The sequence below is a fragment of the Hyla sarda genome, chromosome 10 (assembly GCF_029499605.1).
Source record: "Hyla sarda isolate aHylSar1 chromosome 10, aHylSar1.hap1, whole genome shotgun sequence".
Taxonomy (NCBI): Eukaryota; Metazoa; Chordata; class Amphibia; order Anura; family Hylidae; genus Hyla; species Hyla sarda.
This window is the reverse complement of record NC_079198.1, coordinates 10,461,796-10,483,561: the sequence shown is the minus strand read 5'-3', so window position 1 is coordinate 10,483,561 and position 21,766 is coordinate 10,461,796. Positions and strand designations below refer to the sequence as shown.

Genomic DNA, 21,766 nt, shown 5'->3' with positions numbered 1-21,766 from the left:
TATACAGAGAGAGGAGAAGAGAGAGAGATATACAGAGAGAGGAGAAGAGAGAGAGAGGTAGAGAGAGAGGTAGAAAGGTGTAGAGAGGTGTAGAGAGGTAGGTAGAGGGAGAGGGAGGGAGAGAGAGGTAGAGGTAGAGAGGGGAAGAGAGAGAACAGGAGGTAGAGATACAGAGAGAGAGAACTGCAAATGCTGAGGATGAGAGTGATAGTCTACCTGCAGTCCTATGTAAAATCACAGATAATAATCACCTTATTGTGAGAACCAAATACAAACATATACAAATACAAACTCAGCTCTTCTAGCAGAGAAGATAATTTACAATGTATTGTGCTATATATATGGCTCTGTATATGCAGTATATATATGGCTCTGTATATGCAGTGTATATATATGGCTCTGTATATGCAGTGTATATATATGGCTCTGTATATGCAGTGTATATATATGGCTCTGTATACGCAGTGTATATATATGGCTCTGTATATGCAGTATATATATGGCTCTGTATATGCAGTGTATATATATGGCTCTGTATACGCAGTGTATATATATATGGCTCTGTATATGCAGTGTATATATATGGTTCTGTATATGCAGTGTATATATATGGCTCTGTATATGCAGTGTATATATATGGCTCTGTATATGCAGTGTATATATATATGGCTCTGTATATGCAGTGTATATATATGGCTCTGTATATGCAGTGTATATATATGGCTCTGTATATGCAGTGTATATATATATGGCTCTGTATACGCAGTGTATATATATATGGCTCTGTATACGCAGTGTATATATTGGGCTCTGTATATGCAGTGTATATATATGGCTCTGTATATGCAGTGTATATATATGGCTCTGTATATGCAGTGTATATATATATATATATGGCTCTGTATACGCAGTGTATATATATATGGCTCTGTATACGCAGTGTATATATTGGGCTCTGTATATGCAGTGTATATATATGGCTCTGTATATGCAGTGTATATATGGCTCTGTATATGCAGTGTATATATATATGGCTCTGTATACGCAGTGTATATATTGGGCTCTGTATATGCAGTGTATATATTGGGCTCTGTATATGCAGTGTATATATATGGCTCTGTATACGCAGTGTATATATATATGGTTCTGTATACGCAGTGTATATATATGGCTCTGTATACGCAGTGTATATATATGGCTCTGTATATGCAGTGTATATATAATGGGCTCTGTATATGCAGTGTATATATATGGCTCTGTATATGAAGTGTATATATATGGCTCTGTATATGCAGTGTATATATTGGGCTCTGTATATGCAGTGTATATATATATATATGGCTCTGTATACGCAGTGTATATATTGGGCTCTGTATATGCAGTGTATATATATGGCTCTGTATATGCAGTGTATATATGGCTCTGTATATGCAGTGTATATATATATGGCTCTGTATACGCAGTGTATATATTGAGCTCTGTATATGCAGTGTATATATTGGGCTTTGTATATGCAGTGTATATATATGGCTCTGTATACGCAGTGTATATATATATGGTTCTGTATATGCAGTGTATATATATGGCTCTGTATACGCAGTGTATATATATGGCTCTGTATATGCAGTGTATATATATATGGCTCTGTATATGCAGTGTATATATAATGGGCTCTGTATATGCAGTGTATATATATGGCTCTGTATATGCAGTGTATATATATGGCTCTGTATATGCAGTGTATATATTGGGCTCTGTATATGCAGTGTATATATTGAGCTCTGTATATGCAGTGTATATATATGGCTCTGTATATGCAGTGTATATATATGGCTCTGTATATGCAGTGTATATATTGGGCTCTGTATATGCAGTGTATATATTGAGCTCTGTATATGCAGTGTATATATATGGCTCTGTATATGCAGTGTATATATATGGCTCTGTATATGCAGTGTATATATTGGGCTCTGTATATGCAGTGTATATATGGCTCTGTATATGCAGTGTATATATATGGCTCTGTATATGCAGTGTATGTATATGGCTCTGTATATGCAGTGTATATATATATATATATATATATATATATATATATATATATTTATATATATATATATATATTTATATATATATATATATATACATATATATATATATATCTGTATATGCAGTGTATATATATGGCTCTGTATATGCAGTGTATATATATATATATATGGCTCTGTATACGCAGTGTATATATGGCTCTGTATACGCAGTGTATACGCAGTGTATATATATGGCTCTGTATATGCAGTGTATATATGGCTCTGTATACGCAGTGTATATATGGCTCTGTATACGCAGTGTATATATATGGCTCTGTATATGCAGTGTATATATGGCTCTGTATATGCAGTGTATATATATGGCTCTGTATACGCAGTGTATATATATGGCTCTGTATACGCAGTGTATATATATGGCTCTGTATATGCAGTGTATATATATGGCTCTGTATATGCAGTGTATATATATGGCTCTGTATACGCAGTGTATATATGGCTCTGTATACGCAGTGTATATATATAGCTCTGTATACGCAGTGTATATATATGGCTCTGTATACGCAGTGTAGATATATATGGCTCTGTATATGCAGTGTATATATATGGCTCTGTATATGCAGTGTATATATATGGCTCTGTATATGCAGTGTATATATATGGCTCTGTATATGCAGTGTATATATATGGCTCTGTATATGCAGTGTATATATGGCTCTGTATATGCAGTGTATATATATATATATATGGCTCTGTATATGCAGTGTATATATGGCTCTGTATATGCAGTGTATATATATGACTCTGTATATGAAGTGTATATATGGCTCTGTATACGCAGTGTATATATATGGCTCTGTATATGCAGTGTATATAGTGAGCTCTGTATATGCAGTGTATATATGGCTCTGTATATGCAGTGTATATATATATATATGGCTCTGTATATGCAGTGTATATAGTGAGCTCTGTATATGCAGTGTATATATGGCTCTGTATATGCAGTTTATATATATATGGCTCTGTATATGCAGTGTATATATATGGCTCTGTATATGCAGTGTATATATATGGCTCTGTATGTGTAGTGTATATATATGGCTCTGTATATGCAGTGTATATATATATGGCTCTGTATATGCAGTGTATATATATGGCTCTGTATATGCAGTGTATATATATGGCTCTGTATATGCAGTGTATATATTGGGCTCTGTATATGCAGTGTATATATGGCTCTGTTTATGCAGTGTATATATATGGCTCTGTATACGCAGTGTATATATGGCTCTGTATATGCAGTGTATATATATGGCTCTGTATACGCAGTGTATATATATGGCTCTGTATACGCAGTGTATATATATGGCTCTGTATATGCAGTGTATATATATGGCTCTGTATATGCAGTGTATATATATGGCTCTGTATACGCAGTGTATATATGGCTCTGTATACGCAGTGTATATATATGGCTCTGTATACGCAGTGTATATATATGGCTCTGTATACGCAGTGTATATATATGGCTCTGTATATGCAGTGTATATATATGGCTCTGTATATGCAGTGTATATATGGCTCTGTATATGCAGTGTATATATGGCTCTGTATATGCAGTGTATATATATGGCTCTGTATGCGCAGTGTATATATATGGCTCTGTATATGCAGTGTATATATATATGGCTCTGTATATGCAGTTTATATATATATGGCTCTGTATATGCAGTGTATATATGGCTCTGTATATGCAGTGTATATATATATATATATGGCTCTGTATATGCAGTGTATATATGGCTCTGTATATGCAGTGTATATATATGACTCTGTATATGAAGTGTATATATGGCTCTGTATACGCAGTGTATATATATGGCTCTGTATATGCAGTGTATATAGTGAGCTCTGTATATGCAGTGTATATATGGCTCTGTATATGCAGTGTATATATATATATATGGCTCTGTATATGCAGTGTATATAGTGAGCTCTGTATATGCAGTGTATATATGGCTCTGTATATGCAGTGTATATAGTGAGCTCTGTATATGCAGTGTATATATGGCTCTGTATATGCAGTTTATATATATATGGCTCTGTATATGCAGTGTATATATGGCTCTGTATATGCAGTGTATATATATGGCTCTGTATACGCAGTGTATATATATGGCTCTGTATATGCAGTTTATATATATATGGCTCTGTATATGCAGTGTATATATATGGCTCTGTATATGCAGTGTATATATATGGCTCTGTATATGCAGTTGTTACGCCGAGCGCTCCGGGTCCCCGCTCCTCCCCGGAGCGCTCGCTTCACTCCCTCCGCTGCAGCGCTCCGGTCACGTCCTCTGACCCGGGGCGCTGCGATCCTGCTGCCAGCCGGGATGCGATTCGCGATGCGGGTAGCGCCCGCTCGCGATGCGCACCCCGGCTCCCCTACCTGACTCGCTCCCCGTCTGTTCTGTCCCGGCGCGCGCGGCCCCGCTCCCTAGGGCGCGCGCGCGCCGGGTCTCTGCGATTTAAAGGGCCACTGCGCAGTGGTTCCAATTAGGGTTTTCACCTGTGCACTTCCCTATATTACCTCACTTCCCTTGCACTCCCTTGCCGGATCTTGTTGCCTTAGTGCCAGTGAAAGCGTTCCTTGTGTGTTCCTTGCCTGTGTTTCCAGACCTTCTGCCGTTGCCCCTGACTACGATCCTTGCTGCCTGCCCCGACCTTCTGCTACGTCCGACCTTGCTTCTGCCTACTCCCTTGTACCGCGCCTATCTTCAGCAGCCAGAGAGGTGAGCCGTTGCTAGTGGATACGACCTGGTCACTACCGCCGCAGCAAGACCATCCCGCTTTGCGGCGGGCTCTGGTGAAAACCAGTAGTGGCTTAGAACCGGTCCACTAGCACGGTCCACGCCAATCCCTCTCTGGCACAGAGGGTCCACTACCTGCCAGCCGGCATCGTGACAGTAGATCCGGCCATGGATCCCGCTGAAGTTCCTCTGCCAGTTGTCGCTGACCTTACCACGGTGGTCGCCCAGCAGTCACAACAGATAGCGCAACAAGGCCAACAGCTGTCTCAACTGACCGTTATGCTACAACAGTTGCTACCACAGCTTCAGCAGTCATCTCCTCCGCCAGCTCCTGCACCTCCTCCGCAGCGAGTGGTCGCTCCTGGGATACGCTTATCCTTGCCGGATAAATTTGATGGGGACTCTAAGTTTTGCCGTGGCTTTCTTTCCCAATGTTCCCTGCATCTGGAGATGATGTCGGACCTGTTTCCCACTGAAAGGTCTAAGGTGGCTTTCGTAGTCAGTCTTCTGTCCGGAAAAGCCCTGTCATGGGCCACACCGCTCTGGGACCGCAATGACCCCGTCACTGCCTCTGTACACTCCTTCTTCTCGGAAATCCGAAGTGTCTTTGAGGAACCTGCCCGAGCCTCTTCTGCTGAGACTGCCCTGTTGAACCTGGTCCAGGGTAATTCTTCCGTTGGCGAGTATGCCGTACAATTCCGTACACTTGCTTCAGAATTGTCCTGGAATAATGAGGCCCTCTGCGCGACCTTCAAAAAAGGCCTATCCAGCAACATTAAAGATGTTCTGGCCGCACGAGAAATTCCTGCTAATCTACATGAACTTATTCACCTAGCCACTCGCATTGACATGCGTTTTTCTGAAAGGCGTCAGGAACTCCGCCAAGATATGGACTCTGTTCGCACGAGGCGTTTCGTCTCCTCGGCTCCTCTCTCCTCTGGTCCCCTGCAACCTGTTCCTGTGCCTCCCGCCGTGGAGGCTATGCAGGTCGACCGGTCTCGCCTGACACCTCAAGAGAGGACACGACGCCGTATGGAGAACCTCTGCCTGTACTGTGCTAGTACCGAACACTTCCTGAGGGATTGTCCTATCCGTCCTCCCCGCCTGGAAAGACGTACGCTGACTCCGCACAAAGGTGAGACAGTCCTTGATGTCTACTCTGCTTCTCCACGTCTTACTGTGCCTGTGCGGATGTCTGCCTCTGCCTTCTCCTTCTCTACAGTGGCCTTCTTGGACTCTGGATCTGCAGGAAATTTTATTTTGGCCTCTCTCGTCAACAGGTTCAACATCCCAGTGACCAGTCTCGCCAGACCCCTCTACATCAATTGTGTAAATAATGAAAGATTGGACTGTACCATACGTTTCCGCACGGAGCCCCTTCTTATGAGCATCGGATCTCATCATGAGAGGATTGAACTTTTGGTCCTCCCCAATTGCACCTCGGAGATTCTCCTTGGACTTCCCTGGCTTCAACTTCATTCCCCAACCCTGGATTGGTCCACTGGGGAGATCAAGAGTTGGGGGTCCTCTTGTTCCAAGAACTGTCTAAAACCGGTTCCCAGTAACCCTTGCCGTAACTCTGTGGTTCCTCCAGTAACCGGTCTCCCTAAGGCCTATATGGACTTCGCGGATGTTTTCTGCAAAAAACAAGCTGAGACTCTACCTCCTCACAGGCCTTATGATTGCCCTATCGACCTCCTCCCGGGTACTACTCCACCCCGGGGCAGAATTTATCCTCTCTCTGCCCCAGAGACTCTTGCCATGTCCGAATACGTCCAGGAGAATCTAAAAAAGGGCTTTATCCGTAAATCCTCCTCTCCTGCCGGAGCCGGATTTTTCTTTGTGTCCAAAAAAGATGGCTCCCTACGTCCTTGCATTGACTACCGCGGTCTTAATAAAATCACGGTTAAGAACCGCTACCCCTTACCCCTCATCTCTGAACTCTTTGATCGCCTCCAAGGTGCCCACATCTTCACTAAATTGGACTTAAGAGGCGCCTATAACCTCATCCGCATCAGAGAGGGGGACGAGTGGAAAACGGCATTTAACACCAGAGATGGACACTTTGAGTATCTGGTCATGCCCTTTGGACTGTGTAATGCCCCTGCCGTCTTCCAAGACTTTGTCAATGAAATTTTTCGTGATCTGTTATACTCCTGTGTTGTGGTATATCTGGACGATATCCTAATTTTTTCTGCCAATCTAGAAGAACACCGCCAGCATGTCCGTATGGTTCTTCAGAGACTTCGTGACAACCAACTCTATGCCAAAATTGAGAAATGTCTGTTTGAATGCCAATCTCTTCCTTTTCTAGGATATTTGGTCTCTGGCCAGGGACTACAGATGGATCCAGACAAACTCTCTGCCGTCTTAAATTGGCCACGCCCCTCCGGACTCCGTGCTATCCAACGCTTTTTGGGGTTCGCCAATTATTACAGGCAATTTATTCCACATTTTTCTACCATTGTGGCTCCTATCGTGGCTTTAACCAAGAAAAATGCTGATCCCAAGTCCTGGCCTCCTCAAGCAGAAGACTCCTTTAAACGACTCAAGTCTGCCTTTTCTTCGGCTCCCGTGCTCTCCAGACCTGACCCTTCCAAACCCTTCCTATTGGAGGTTGATGCCTCCTCAGTAGGAGCTGGAGCTGTTCTTCTACAAAAAAATCCTTCCGGGCATGCTGTCACTTGTGGTTTTTTCTCTAGGACCTTCTCTCCAGCGGAGAGGAACTACTCCATCGGGGATCGAGAGCTTCTAGCCATTAAATTAGCACTTGAGGAATGGAGGCATCTGCTGGAGGGATCAAGATTTCCTGTTATTATCTACACCGACCACAAGAACCTCTCCTACCTCCAGTCGGCCCAACGGCTGAATCCTCGCCAGGCCCGGTGGTCTCTGTTCTTTGCCCGATTTAATTTTGAGATTCACTTTCGTCCTGCCGATAAGAACATTAGGGCCGATGCTCTCTCTCGTTCCTCGGATGCCTCAGAAGTTGATCTCCCTCCGCAACACATCATTCCACCTGACTGCCTGATCTCCACTTCTCCTGCCTCCATCAGGCAGACTCCTCCAGGAAAGACCTTTGTTTCTCCACGCCAACGCCTCGGAATCCTCAAATGGGGTCACTCCTCCCATCTCGCAGGTCATGCGGGCATCAAGAAATCTGTGCAACTCATCTCCCGCTTCTATTGGTGGCCGACTCTGGAGACGGATGTTGGGGACTTTGTGCGAGCCTGCACTATCTGTGCCCGGGATAAGACTCCTCGCCAGAAGCCCGCTGGTTTTCTTCATCCTCTGCCTGTCCCCGAACAGCCTTGGTCTCTGATTGGTATGGATTTTATTACTGATTTACCCCCTTCCCGTGGCAACACCGTTATTTGGGTGGTCGTTGATCGATTCTCCAAAATGGCACATTTCATCCCTCTTCCTGGTCTTCCTTCTGCGCCTCAGTTGGCTAAACAATTTTTTGTACACATTTTTCGTCTTCACGGGTTGCCTACGCAGATTGTCTCGGATAGAGGGGTCCAATTCGTGTCTAAATTCTGGAGGGCTCTCTGTAAACAACTCAAGATTAAATTAAATTTTTCCTCTGCATATCATCCCCAGTCCAATGGACAAGTAGAAAGAATTAACCAGATCCTGGGTGATTATTTGCGACATTTTGTTTCCTCCCGCCAGGATGACTGGGCAGATCTCCTTCCATGGGCCGAATTTTCGTATAACTTCAGGGTCTCTGAATCTTCCTCCAAATCCCCATTTTTCGTGGTGTACGGCCGTCACCCTCTTCCCCCCCTCCCTACCCCCTTGCCCTCTGGTCTGCCCGCTGTGGATGAAATTTCTCGTGACCTTTCCATTATATGGAGAGAGACCCAAAATTCTCTCTTACAGGCTTCTTCACGCATGAAGAGGTTCGCGGATAAGAAAAGAAGAGCTCCCCCCGTTTTTTCCCCTGGAGACAAGGTATGGCTCTCCGCTAAATATGTCCGCTTCCGTGTCCCTAGCTACAAGTTGGGACCACGCTATCTTGGTCCTTTCAAAATTTTGTGTCAAATTAATCCTGTCTCTTATAAACTTCTTCTTCCTCCTTCTCTTCGTATCCCTAATGCCTTTCACGTCTCTCTTCTCAAACCACTCATCCTCAACCGTTTTTCTCCCAAATCTGTTCCTCCCACTCCTGTTTCCGGCTCCTCGGACGTCTTCTCGGTCAAGGAAATTTTGGCTGCCAAAAAGGTCAGAGGGAAAAATTTTTTTTTAGTAGACTGGGAGGGTTGTGGTCCTGAAGAGAGATCCTGGGAACCTGAGGACAACATCCTTGACAAAAGTCTGCTCCTCAGGTTCTCAGGCTCCAAGAAGAGGGGGAGACCCAAGGGGGGGGGTACTGTTACGCCGAGCGCTCCGGGTCCCCGCTCCTCCCCGGAGCGCTCGCTTCACTCCCTCCGCTGCAGCGCTCCGGTCACGTCCTCTGACCCGGGGCGCTGCGATCCTGCTGCCAGCCGGGATGCGATTCGCGATGCGGGTAGCGCCCGCTCGCGATGCGCACCCCGGCTCCCCTACCTGACTCGCTCCCCGTCTGTTCTGTCCCGGCGCGCGCGGCCCCGCTCCCTAGGGCGCGCGCGCGCCGGGTCTCTGCGATTTAAAGGGCCACTGCGCCGCTGATTGGCGCAGTGGTTCCAATTAGGGTTTTCACCTGTGCACTTCCCTATATTACCTCACTTCCCTTGCACTCCCTTGCCGGATCTTGTTGCCTTAGTGCCAGTGAAAGCGTTCCTTGTGTGTTCCTTGCCTGTGTTTCCAGACCTTCTGCCGTTGCCCCTGACTACGATCCTTGCTGCCTGCCCCGACCTTCTGCTACGTCCGACCTTGCTTCTGCCTACTCCCTTGTACCGCGCCTATCTTCAGCAGCCAGAGAGGTGAGCCGTTGCTAGTGGATACGACCTGGTCACTACCGCCGCAGCAAGACCATCCCGCTTTGCGGCGGGCTCTGGTGAAAACCAGTAGTGGCTTAGAACCGGTCCACTAGCACGGTCCACGCCAATCCCTCTCTGGCACAGAGGGTCCACTACCTGCCAGCCGGCATCGTGACAGCAGTGTATATATATGGCTCTGTATATGCAGTGTATATATATGGCTCTGTATATGCAGTGTATATATATGGCTCTGTATATGCAGTGTATATATATGGCTCTGTATATGCAGTGTATATATGCGCAGGCCATGTCGTCCTGGCAGATGAAGTGTTACAGTCCCCGCAGTCCATCCATACTATGAGGAATGCAGTAATTTGCAGGACATTTATCAGGCCCATATCACCCCCCACCCCCCGGCGCTGGCACAAGGGCTCAGTGTGAACATACATCATGGGCCGCTCATAAACAACAAAGCTTAATACAAGGAAAAATGATTTTTTTGCTTACGTTTCCGAGCAGAGTATTTATTACACGCAGCAGCGACACTCTACTCAGTCCAGACATAGCGGAAAACAGCGAACAAGCCACATGGACGGACACCTTGTATGCAACATTATTTCGTAAAAATACGACTCGTTTTATACTGTGTGAACACGGCCTTAGGGTGGAATCCCAGGAGCAAACCTAAACCAACAAGTATTATTTAGTGGTGTTTGAGGGAATTTTTCAAATGCTGTAAATTATTGGGGCACAATATATTATAGTAGTATCCTCTTGGTACTATATAGCAGTATTATGTGGGCTGTAAATAGTAGTATTGTCTTGGTATTATATGACTATTATGTGGCCTGTATATAGTAGTATTGTCTTGGTATTATATGACTAATATGTGGCCTGTATATAGTAGTATTGTCTTGCCATTATATGACTATTATGTGGCCTGTATATAGTAGTATTGTCTTGGTACTATATGATTATTATGTGGCCTGTATATAGTAGTATTGTCTTTGTACTATATGACTATTATGTGGGCTGTATATAGTAGTATTGTCTTGGTACTATATGACTATTATGTGGGCTGTATATAGTAGTATTGTCTTTGTACTATATGACTATTATGTGGCCTGTATATGGTATTGTCTTGGTATTATATGACTATTATGTGGCCTGTATATGGTATTGTCTTGGTATTATATGACTATTATGTGGCCTGTATATAGTAGTATTGTCTTGGTATTATATGACTATTATGTGGCCTGTATATAGCAGTATTGTCTTGGGACTATATGACTATTATGAGGCCTTTATATATTAGTATTGTCTTGGTATTATATGACTGTTATGTGGCCTGTATATAGTAGTATTGTCTTGGTACTATATGACTATTATGTGGCCTGTATATAGTAGTATTGTCTTTGTACTATATGACTATTATGGGGCCTGTATATAGTAGTATTGTCTTTGTACTATATGACTATTATGTGGCCTGTATATAGTAGTATTGTCTTGGTATTATATGACTATTATGTGGCCTGTATATAGCAGTATTGTCTTGGGACTATATGACTATTATGAGGCCTTTATATATTAGTATTGTCTTGGTATTATATGACTATTATGTGGCCTGTATATAGCAGTATTGTCTTGGTACTATATGACTATTATGTGGCCTGTATATAGTAGTATTGTCTTTGTACTATATGACTATTATGGGGCCTGTATATAGTAGTATTGTCTTTGTACTATATGACTATTATGTGGCCTGTATATAGTAGTATTGTCTTTGTACTATATGACTATTATGTGGCCTGTATATAGTAGTTTTGTGTTGGTACTCTATGACTATTATGTGGCCTGTATATAGTAGGAGTGACTTGGCATGATGTGACGGTATTATGAGTGCTGTATGTAGCAGTATTTGTCTTGGAACCATATGACTGCATTATGTAGGCTCTTTACAGCAGTATTGTCTTGGCACTAAATGGTGGTCTTACACAGGCTGAAATTATAAGCACAACTGTCTAAAATGACAACTGTAGGGCCATTGCTCTCTGTAGGACTATCCTTGGTCTGAGCTGGATTTTAGGCTTGTGCCGCCCTTTTAGTTGATTCTATCCAATGCCTGGTGTAAAGGGATTGTCCAGGGCTAGAAAACATGATGGCTTCCTACTTAAAGGCGTACACCCTTGGAAATTTTTTTTTTTTTTTTAAATCAACTGGTGCCAGAAAGTTAAGCAGATTTGTAAATGACTTCTATTAAAAAATCGTAACCCTTCCAATACTTATCAGCTGCTGTATGCACCACAGGAATTATTTTTGAATTTCCTTTCTGTCTGACCACAGTGCTCTCTGCTGACACCTCTGTCCATGTCAGGAACTGCCCAGAGCAGGATAGGATTTTCTCCTACTCTGGACAGTTCCTAAAATGGACAGAGGTGTCAGCAGAGAGCACTGAGGTCAGACAGAAAGGAAATTCAAAAAGAAAAGAACTTCCTGTGGAACATACAGCAAATGATAAGTCCTGGAAGGGTTACGATTTTTAAATAGAAGTCATTTACAAATCTGCTTAACTTTCTGGCAACAGTTGATTTAAAAAATAAAAAATATTTCTAGTGGAGTACCCCTTTAAAACACAGCCACACTTGTCCCTAGGTTGTGCGCGGTATTGCTCTATTCACTTCAATAAAGCTGTGCTGCAATATTAGAGGCAACCTATGGACAGGTGTGGTGCTGTTTCTGGAGAAAAGTAGTCATGCTTCTCTGGGAATTTATTCCATTATTCTATATTTATTCATTGCTGTAATGAATGTCTATTATTGTAAAGTGTCTGATCATACAATGGGTTAATAACGCCTCTTTATTTCTCTCTCCCTACCCTCACCCCATCACCCTCCTCCCCGGCTCTGTCACCCTATCCTCATTGTGACCTGCATCTTTTCCCTCATCTCATTTTATGTCTATTTCCTCCTGTCCCTATCTGTCTCCCCCTGTACACCTGGTGGCCCCCTTCCCACCTCATCGCTCCCTTGCTTTCTTATCTCTCTAGTTCTCCTGGTTGAATGCTCGGAGTTTGTCCCTCCCGATGGTAATTACACCGCCTGTCAAGGGGATAACGTCACTCTCAGGTGAGTGCAGACTCCTTGCCCACCACCGCCACTGCCCCCCGGAGATATCTTCATCTAACACCTGACCGCCTGACACTGTCTAACAGGGACCTTATAATTATTTGTAAGAATTCCTTAAAGGGGTACTCCAGTAGAAAAGTTTTAGTTACTTTTAGAAAAATCTTAATCCTTCCAATACTTAATAGCTGCTGAATACTACAGAGGACATTCTTTTCTTTTTGGAACACAGAGCTCTCTGCTGACATCACGAGCACAGTCCAGAGCAGCATATGTTTGCTATGGGGATTTTCTCCTACTCTGGACAGTTCTTAAAATGGACAGAGATGTCAGCAGAGAGCACTGTGCTCGTGATGTCAGCAGAGAGCTCTGTGTTCCAAAAATAAATGAATTTCCTCTGTAGTATTCAGCAGCTATTAATTATTGGAAGGATTAAAATTTTTAAATAGAAGTAATTTACAAATCTGTTTAACTTTCTGCCACCAGCTGAAAAAAAAAAAAAAGTTTTCCACCGGAGTACCCCTTTAAACAGATTTATAAATTACTTCTATTAAACATTCTTAATCCTTCCAGTACTTATTAGTGGCTGCATACTACAGAGGAAATTATTTTCTTTTTGGATTTCTTTTCTTTCCCAACCACAGTGCTCTCTGCGGACACCTCTGTCCATTTAAGGAACTGTCCAGAGCAGCATATGTTTGCTATGGGGATTTTCTCCTACTCCGGACAGTTCCTGACATGGACCGAGGTGTCAGCAGAGAGCACTGTGGTCAGACAGAAAAGAAATCCAGAAAAGAAGTCAAAAGAATTTCCTCTGTAGTATACAGCAGCTGATAAGTACTGTAAGGGATTAAGATTTTTTAATAGAAGTAATGTTCAAATCTATTTAACTTTCTGGCATCAGTTCATTTAAAAAACAAAAAAAAGTTTTTCACCGGAGTACCCCTTTAAAGGGGTACTCTGCTGCTCGACATCTTATCCCCTATCCAAAGGATAGGGGATAAGATGTTTGATCGTGGGGGTCCTACTGCTAGGCCCCCCACGATTTCCCTCAACACCTGGCGTTGTTTAGAACTGCTGCAGTGGTCGTGACGTTACGGCCACACTTCCTTGTTATGTCAGGTCCAGTCCATTCATGTCTATGGGAGGGGGCGTGTCGGAGACACGCCCCCTCCCATACACATGAATGGAGGGGGTGTGGCGTGACGTGACGCCATGAGGAGGCGTGGTCGTGGTGTAATGATCACGGCCTCCGGCTAAGAGCGTTCTGAACATTTAGTTTTGAGCTCCGGAGTACCCCTTTAAACTCTCCCTGGTGGGTTATGGCCGTCAGTCTTCTCTGGTCTGACAACCATCAACCACTCTTTTTTATATAGGGATTAATGACCAATCTCCTGTTTCCATGGAGGTTGTTGATTGATCCCTATAGAAAAGAGTAACAAGGTGGAGATCTAAGGTGCAACGCCTCATGGAGCTTCTGAAGGAAAATCTTTTTCAAGTATTTAGTGATTCCCAAAAAAAAAAAAAAAAAAATATTCCAGCATTCATTTGGTGGTCCCATACAATTTATTTTTTTATTTTTTTTAGCAGAGATCAAATAAAATGTTAGATCAGATGTCGCAATACCAGAATACATGCTTGACGTGTTTTAAAGGGTTACCTCTCAGTCATCAGCTAACAAATACATGCTTGACTCGTTTTGGAGAGGTAACCCCTTAGTCATGAGCCCAGCTGATGACTAAGGCATAACCCTCCAAAACTTGTCAAGCAAGTATTCTTGTATTGTGATGTCTTCTGAAACATATTGGATCTTTAAGTGAAAAAAAAAGACATTTTATACAGGACCGCCGTATTTTTGAATGCTGGATTTTTTTCTCTTTTGGTTTGTGGATCTAACTTGCTGCACGTGTGAGCTCTCTGCTGACATCACGAGCACAGTGCTCTCTGCTGACATCTCTGTCCATTTTAAGAACTGTTCAGAGTAGGAGAAAATCCCCATAGAAAACATATGCTGCTCTGGATAGTTCCTAAAATGGACAGAGATGTCAGCAGAGAGCACTGTGGTCATGATGTCAGCAGAGAGCTCTGTGAAAATAATTTCCTCTGTAGTATTCAGCAGCTAATAAGTACTGGAAGGATTAAGATTTTTTAATAGAAGTAATTTACAAATCTGTTTAACTTTCTGGCACCAGTTGATTTAAAAAAAAAAAAAAAAGTTTTCCCACCGGAGTACGCCTTTAACATTAAACTGCATTAGTAAAGGTATGTGGGCGTCCATTCTTCCAACCAGTTTAGGGCTACCCATTGGCTTAGTGCTGAGAGGCCGATCTGCCCCCATTCAACTACTGATCTGCCTATGTGTCAGTTCTTACTGCCGTCCTGGAATTATATGTCATTATGGGAGGACCCAATGTCATTCAAACACAACCATCCGTAAAGCGACGGGGCATTGGTGCGATTCCAATCGCGAGTTACGCCAATTCTGCTTTCGGCTTTGCTTTTGACATCGTCCTTGGCGTGAAGAATTTCCCGATTTTTCTTTCTAGCAGACAACAATGCGTCAGTAATACCCATCGAGGAGAACAGCTGCGGGGGTCACCATTCTCCGTCTCTCGTACCGACACACAAAGGACGCCTTTTTTTTTTTTGTTGTTTTTGTTTGTTTCCGGATCTCGATGGCCCGTACACTGCGTTGGCAGCTGCCGCCGTAACATAAGTGGATTTGTTTGTTTGGCTACAAAACAGAACTTCAAGAACTTCCCATTGACCTGACATTCAGATGATACCGACGAAGGCCTGAACAATGGCGCACAAAAAAATAAAAAAAAAGACAGAAAAACGGGCAACATTCTTAGTATTGTCACATTGCTATTGCTCTAGTCTCATTAAGAGCTGCATTCACGATTCTGCTGCTTTCCTCTTCATTCTGAATCAGTCTAAACAAGTGTTTCCCAACCAGGGTGCCTCCAGCTGTTGCAAAACTACAACTTCCAGCATGCCCGGACAGCCGTTGGCTGTCCGGGCATGCTGGGAGTTGTAGTTTTGCAACAGCTGGAGGCATCTTGCTTAGGAAACATTGTGGCATAAGCAAGCTTGTTAAAGGGGTACTCCGGTGGAAATTTTATTATTTTTATTTTTTTTAAACAACTGGTGCCAGAAAGTTAAACAGATTTGTAAATTACTTCTATTAAAAATTCTTAATCCTTCCAGTACTTATTAGCCGCTGAATAATACAGAGGAAATTATTTTCTTTTTGGAACACAGAGCTCTCTGCTGACATCATGACCACAGTGCTCTCTTCTGACATCTCTGTCCATTTTAGGAACTGTCCAGAGCAGCGTATGTTTGCTATGTGGATTTTCTCCTACTCTGGACAGTTCCTAAAATGGACAGAGATGTCAGCAGAGAGCACTGTGGTCATGATGATGTCAGCAGAGAGCAAAAAGAAAAGAATTTCCATAGTAGTATTCCTACACCTTAAAGGGGTACTCCGGTGGAAAACTTTTTTTTTTTTTTTTAAATCAACTGGTGGCAAAAAGTTAAACAGATTTGTAAATTACTTCTATTAAAAAATCTTAATCCTTCCAGTACTTATTAGCTGCTGAATACTACAGCGGAAATTCTTTTCTTTTTGGAACACAGAGCTCTCTGCTGACATCACGAGCATAGTGCTCTCTGCTGACATCTCTGTCCATTTTAAGAACTGTCCAGAGTAGGAGAAAATCCCCATAGCAAACATAGCAAAAAGCTCTGGACAGTTCCTAAAATGGACAGAGATGTCAGCAGAGAGCACTGTGCCCGTGATGTCAGCAGAGAGCTCTGTGTTCCAAAAAGAAAATAATTTCCTCTGTAGTATTGAGCAGCTAATAAGTACTGGAAGGATTAAGATTTTTTAATAGAAGTAATTTAAAAAACTGTTTAACTTTCTGGCACCAATCGATAAAAAAAAAAAAGGTTTCCACCAGAGTACCCCTTTAAATATGTCTTAGGCACCTTTCACACTAAAAAATGTCCCATTTAGAAAACCCTTAAAAACGGGCAAACAAAAAAATCCCATTCAAGTCTATGGGATTTTTTTATTGTCCGTTCTCACCCGTTATAGCCCGTTATGACTAACGGATGTTATTTGTCATAACGGGATATAACGGGTGAGAACGGATAATCAAAAAATCCCATAGACTTGAATGGGATTTTTTAATGGCCGTTTTTAAGGGTTTTCTAAATGGGACATTGTAACAGGTCTTTAAAACGGAGCAACAGTATAATGTGAAAGGAGCCTTAGCCTCAAAAGAAAAACTACTGCACAAGATACAAGTGCACCCAAAATGGTGCATAAGGATAATAAGTATAAGTGAAGAGGAGTTTTAAATGCTGCAATTTACACAGACTACACATAGACCTAAATAAGCCAACCCTTAAAGGGGTATTCCGGTGAAAAACTATTTTTTTCATGTCAACTGGCTCCAGAAAGTTAAACAGATTTGTAAATTACTTCTATAAAAAAATCTTAATCCTACCAGTACTTATCAGCTGCTGAAGTTGAGTTGTTTTTTTTTTCTTTCTGTCTGACCACAGTGCTCTCTGCTGACACCTCTGTCCATGTCAGGAACTGTCCAGAGCAGGAGAGGTTTGCTATGGGGATTTGCTCCTACTCTAGAGAGTTCCTGAGACAGACGGAGGTGTCAGCAGAGAGCACTGTGGACAGACTGGAAAAACAACTCAACTTCAGGAGCTAATAAGTACAGGCAGGACTAAGATTTTTTTATAGAAGTAATTTACAAGTCTGTTTAACATCCTGGAGCCAGTTGATATAAAAAATAAAATAGTTTTTCACTGGAATACCCCTTTAAATTAAGGACCCCTTTCCAACTGGGAGGAATGGTGCAGATGACCATGGCAGTATAGTGATGGGGAGGAGCACCAAAAGTGTGGAAAGCAACAGAAGCCAGCTCCAGGGGAAGGGCCATGAACTTAACCCCTGAGGGGGGTAGGGACAGACTAAAGGGAACAAGAAAAAGGAGGGGGCTCCTGAGTCAGGGTGCCCTATTGCCTTCTGCCAATGGGCCCCTACAAAAATATAGGCACTGATCAATGATAAACTCATCCCCATCATGATTACAGCAGCAGAACACAAGTACATCTTTTATAGCGCACTACAACCTAGTACAACGCATTCAGGACATCCAGCAAGGATCCTCATGGGCGGGGCTCTGAATGTTGCTTTTTGTGTGAATTGAGTGAGAATTAGTGGTGAGCGCGAATATTCGAAATACGAATTTTAACCGCTATATTTAGAATATAGCGCTAAATAGTCGTAATGACGAATATTCTTTTTTTTTCACATTACACATCCCAACAATGATCTGTACTGTGTAAAAAGAAAAAAAAAGTGATCATCCCTCCCCGCTTCCAGCTTATGGTCCAAAGAAGACTCCAATATTATTTACTGTGTGAGTCGGTGCGGAGCGCGAATATTTCATATTTGCAAATATTTGCGAATATCGGCACTTCCAGAGGACGCTGATCCCTCCCTTCTTTTAGCTTTCGATAGGGTCGAGTGTAGGGTATAGTGTTAGTTGAAAGATATAATCGCGCATGCGCACTATGCGAATTCCATTACGATTTTTGCATTGAAAAAAAAAGTGAACGAACATAGCGAATATGTGAATTTCGCAAGCATAGGATGAATATTCATCCATATATTCGCAAAATATCGCAAATTCAAATATGGCCCCCGCCGCTCATCACTAGTCAGAATGTGTAAAAGTCATAGAGATATGACAGGACAAGGTATCAGAGGTCGGATGCGATGCCCCCGCCACATCCCTTCAGTTTTCTTGATACTATGTTTTCAGTATTTTTTATTTTTTGGGAGGGGGGCTGATAAAATACCATTGTCTAAAGCAGAAATGGCCTCAGTCTGATGGCTGCGGCTAGGCCCCTCCCACTAGTGGCCCTGCAGCTGTTGTGAAACTACAACCCCCATCATATTCTTATGGCTGTCGGCATTTCAGTGCATGTCGCGGGCCCCCCTGGTAGACAGCTGCGGCCCCCCCTGTAGGCTGCTGCTCATCGATGTTCCCGCTGATGACTCTTAATTGGGAATCAGTATTCGGTGACCCGTGGCTGTCAGTAATGAAGCTCATTGACGGCTCCTGTCCATCTGCCCCCGATGCGTCCATTGACATCGACGTATAGAATCAATTCCGTGTCAACATTCCCTTCACACTTAATTCTAATTAATTGGATTCATCTTTTTCTGGGTATGGAGGATCGGGCGCGGGGGGAGGGGGGGTGTCGGCATAAAAACAAGTGACTCCCATTAGTCAGATCGGAGCTTTCATTATGGCTGATTTATGAGCCCGGCCTGTTGATTAGTGTAATGTACCTGCCACCGGCACGATGGGAGAAGAAGTCAACGCTTTGCGCTGTTGTGAATCATCACGTATCACTCCTGGTGCTGAGCTCGACGGAGATGTAGCAGAGCTGAGAGTGTAATTCATGGAGGAATCTTAGGATCAGAAAAACATGGCGGCCTGCGCAGGTCTGGTAAAAGGATTTTTGCCACCCTAGGCAAAAGCTTATTTTTGATGCCCCTTGACTCCGCCCATTGGCTCACCATTTGACACGCCCCACCTTACTACTGGGGTGACACACTGTAACAATCCTCCTCTTCATGTAATCACCTTACTACTGGGGTGACAAACTGCAACAGACCTCCTCCACATGTAATCTCCTTACTACTGGGGTGACACACTGTAACAAACCTCCTCCTTATGTAATCAACTTACTACTGGGGTTACACACTGTAACAAACCCCCTCCTCATGTAATCTCCTTACTACTGGGGTGACACACTGTAACAATCCTCTTCCTCATGTAATCTCCTTACTACTGGGGTGACACACTGTAACAAACCTCCTCCTCATGTCTTTGGGTTGTGTTCGATCAGCTGAGTTGTCATCGCAAACACAACCTGCAAAGAGGTGCCGCCATGTTTGTCTGGTCAAGAATCCTATCCACGGTAGAAATCTGATCGGCTTGTCTACCACGGATTTGGCACATACACTTTCATTCTGGCTTTTCCAGTGTAGTTTATGGGGAATAGCTGCATGGAATCTGTGTCAAAAAGTTACAAAAAACAATGCTGTGTGAACTATGGCATAGCTTCCCGTTGAAAACAATAAAGGGGTATTTAAGTGGATTTCAATGCAAAATCCATGTGCAAAAATATTCCATGCAACTGTACCTTAAAGGGATACTCCACCCCTAGACATCTTATCCCTCACTTTTTGGATCGGGGATAAGACATCTTGGGGCGGAGCACACCTATAAGGGTAGGGTCACACGTAGCACATATTCAGCGGGGAACCCACTGCGGATGTGCTACGTGTGACCCTATCCTTAAAGGGAGCCTCTCAGCTCTCATACTCAGAGCTGCAGATATAGGCAAACAGCTGATAGGACGATAGAACAAATAATACCTGTCTCTTAGCTGATGACTTTTTGCAAAGCTATAAAATCATGTTTTCCTTCTAAGCTCAAAGAATAGTAGGCTGTAATAAAAGGTAGCAATCTGAGGCATGCATGCCTCCTCTCTTCTCCATCCTTCCCTGACCTGCATGATTGACGTACAAGGTTTAGGCTCAGGGCTTAGTGCTGGAAGCCAAGCAGAGAGGGGTGGTGGAGGGAGGAGGCATGCATGTAGGCCTCTACCACTCTTGAGCTTAGAAGGAAAACATGATTTTATAACTTTGCAATTAACCATAAGCTAAGATACTTGAATCAATTGTTTTATCCCACTATCGACTGCCCATGTCTGCAGCTCAGAAGGTTATACAGAGCCAATAGATTCCCTGAAAATTAGGGATCGACTGATTATCGTTTATCGATTATCGCCCGATATTCATGATTTTGGGCGTTATCGGCATCGGCAATTACCTTGCCGATAATCTGATAATGCCCCGCCCCCCGCACCACCCCCACCGCACCGCGCCGCACCCCCCACCGCGCCGCACCCCCCACCGCACCGCCCCGGCCAGAGACCGCCGCCGCCCCATTGCCTCCCCCATCCCCGGTTTTATAATTACCTGTTCCCGGGGTCCGAGGTCCACGCTACTTCGGGCTCCTGCTGCGTCCTGTGTTACGCGACCTCAACGCGACGTCACCTTCAGTGCGCACAGTGAACAAAACCGAGGAGGCTGAGTGCGCTGGACGCAAAGCAAGGACTCCATCATATACACAGATATACAGTATACATATATAACACTACACCACAGATATATACAGATATAACACTATACCGCAGATATATACAGATATAACACTATACCACAGATATATACAGATATAACACTACACCACAGATATATACAGATATAACACTACACCGCAGATATATACAGATATAACACTATACCGCAGATATATACAGATATAACACTACACCACAGATATATACAGATATAACACTATACCACAGATATATACAGATATAACACTATACCGCAGATATATACAGATATAACATTATACCGCAGATATATACAGATATAACACTACACCGCAGATATATACAGATATAACACTATACCGCAGATATATACAGATATAACACTACACCGCAGATATATACAGATATAACACTACACCGCAGATATATACAGATATAACACTATACCGCAGATATATACAGATATAACACTACACCGCAGATATATACAGATATAACACTATACCACAGATATATACAGATATAACACTACACCACAGATATATACAGATATAACACTATACCGCAGATATATACAGATATAACATTATACCGCAGATATATACAGATATAACACTACACCACAGATATATACAGATATAACACTA

General features: G+C 43.1%; 1 protein-coding gene across 3 annotated transcripts in view; it reads left to right on the top strand.

The window, feature by feature from the left end:
- IGLON5 (IgLON family member 5) overlaps nt 1–21,766 on the top strand; it is a 464,875-nt gene that overhangs the window by 314,310 nt on the left and 128,799 nt on the right. For all 3 annotated transcript variants that reach the window (XM_056542891.1, XM_056542889.1, XM_056542892.1), the window contains exon 2: nt 12,812–12,890. In XM_056542891.1, the coding sequence (XP_056398866.1) occupies nt 12,812–12,890 (79 nt within the window). The remainder of the gene's footprint in view (nt 1–12,811; nt 12,891–21,766) is intronic.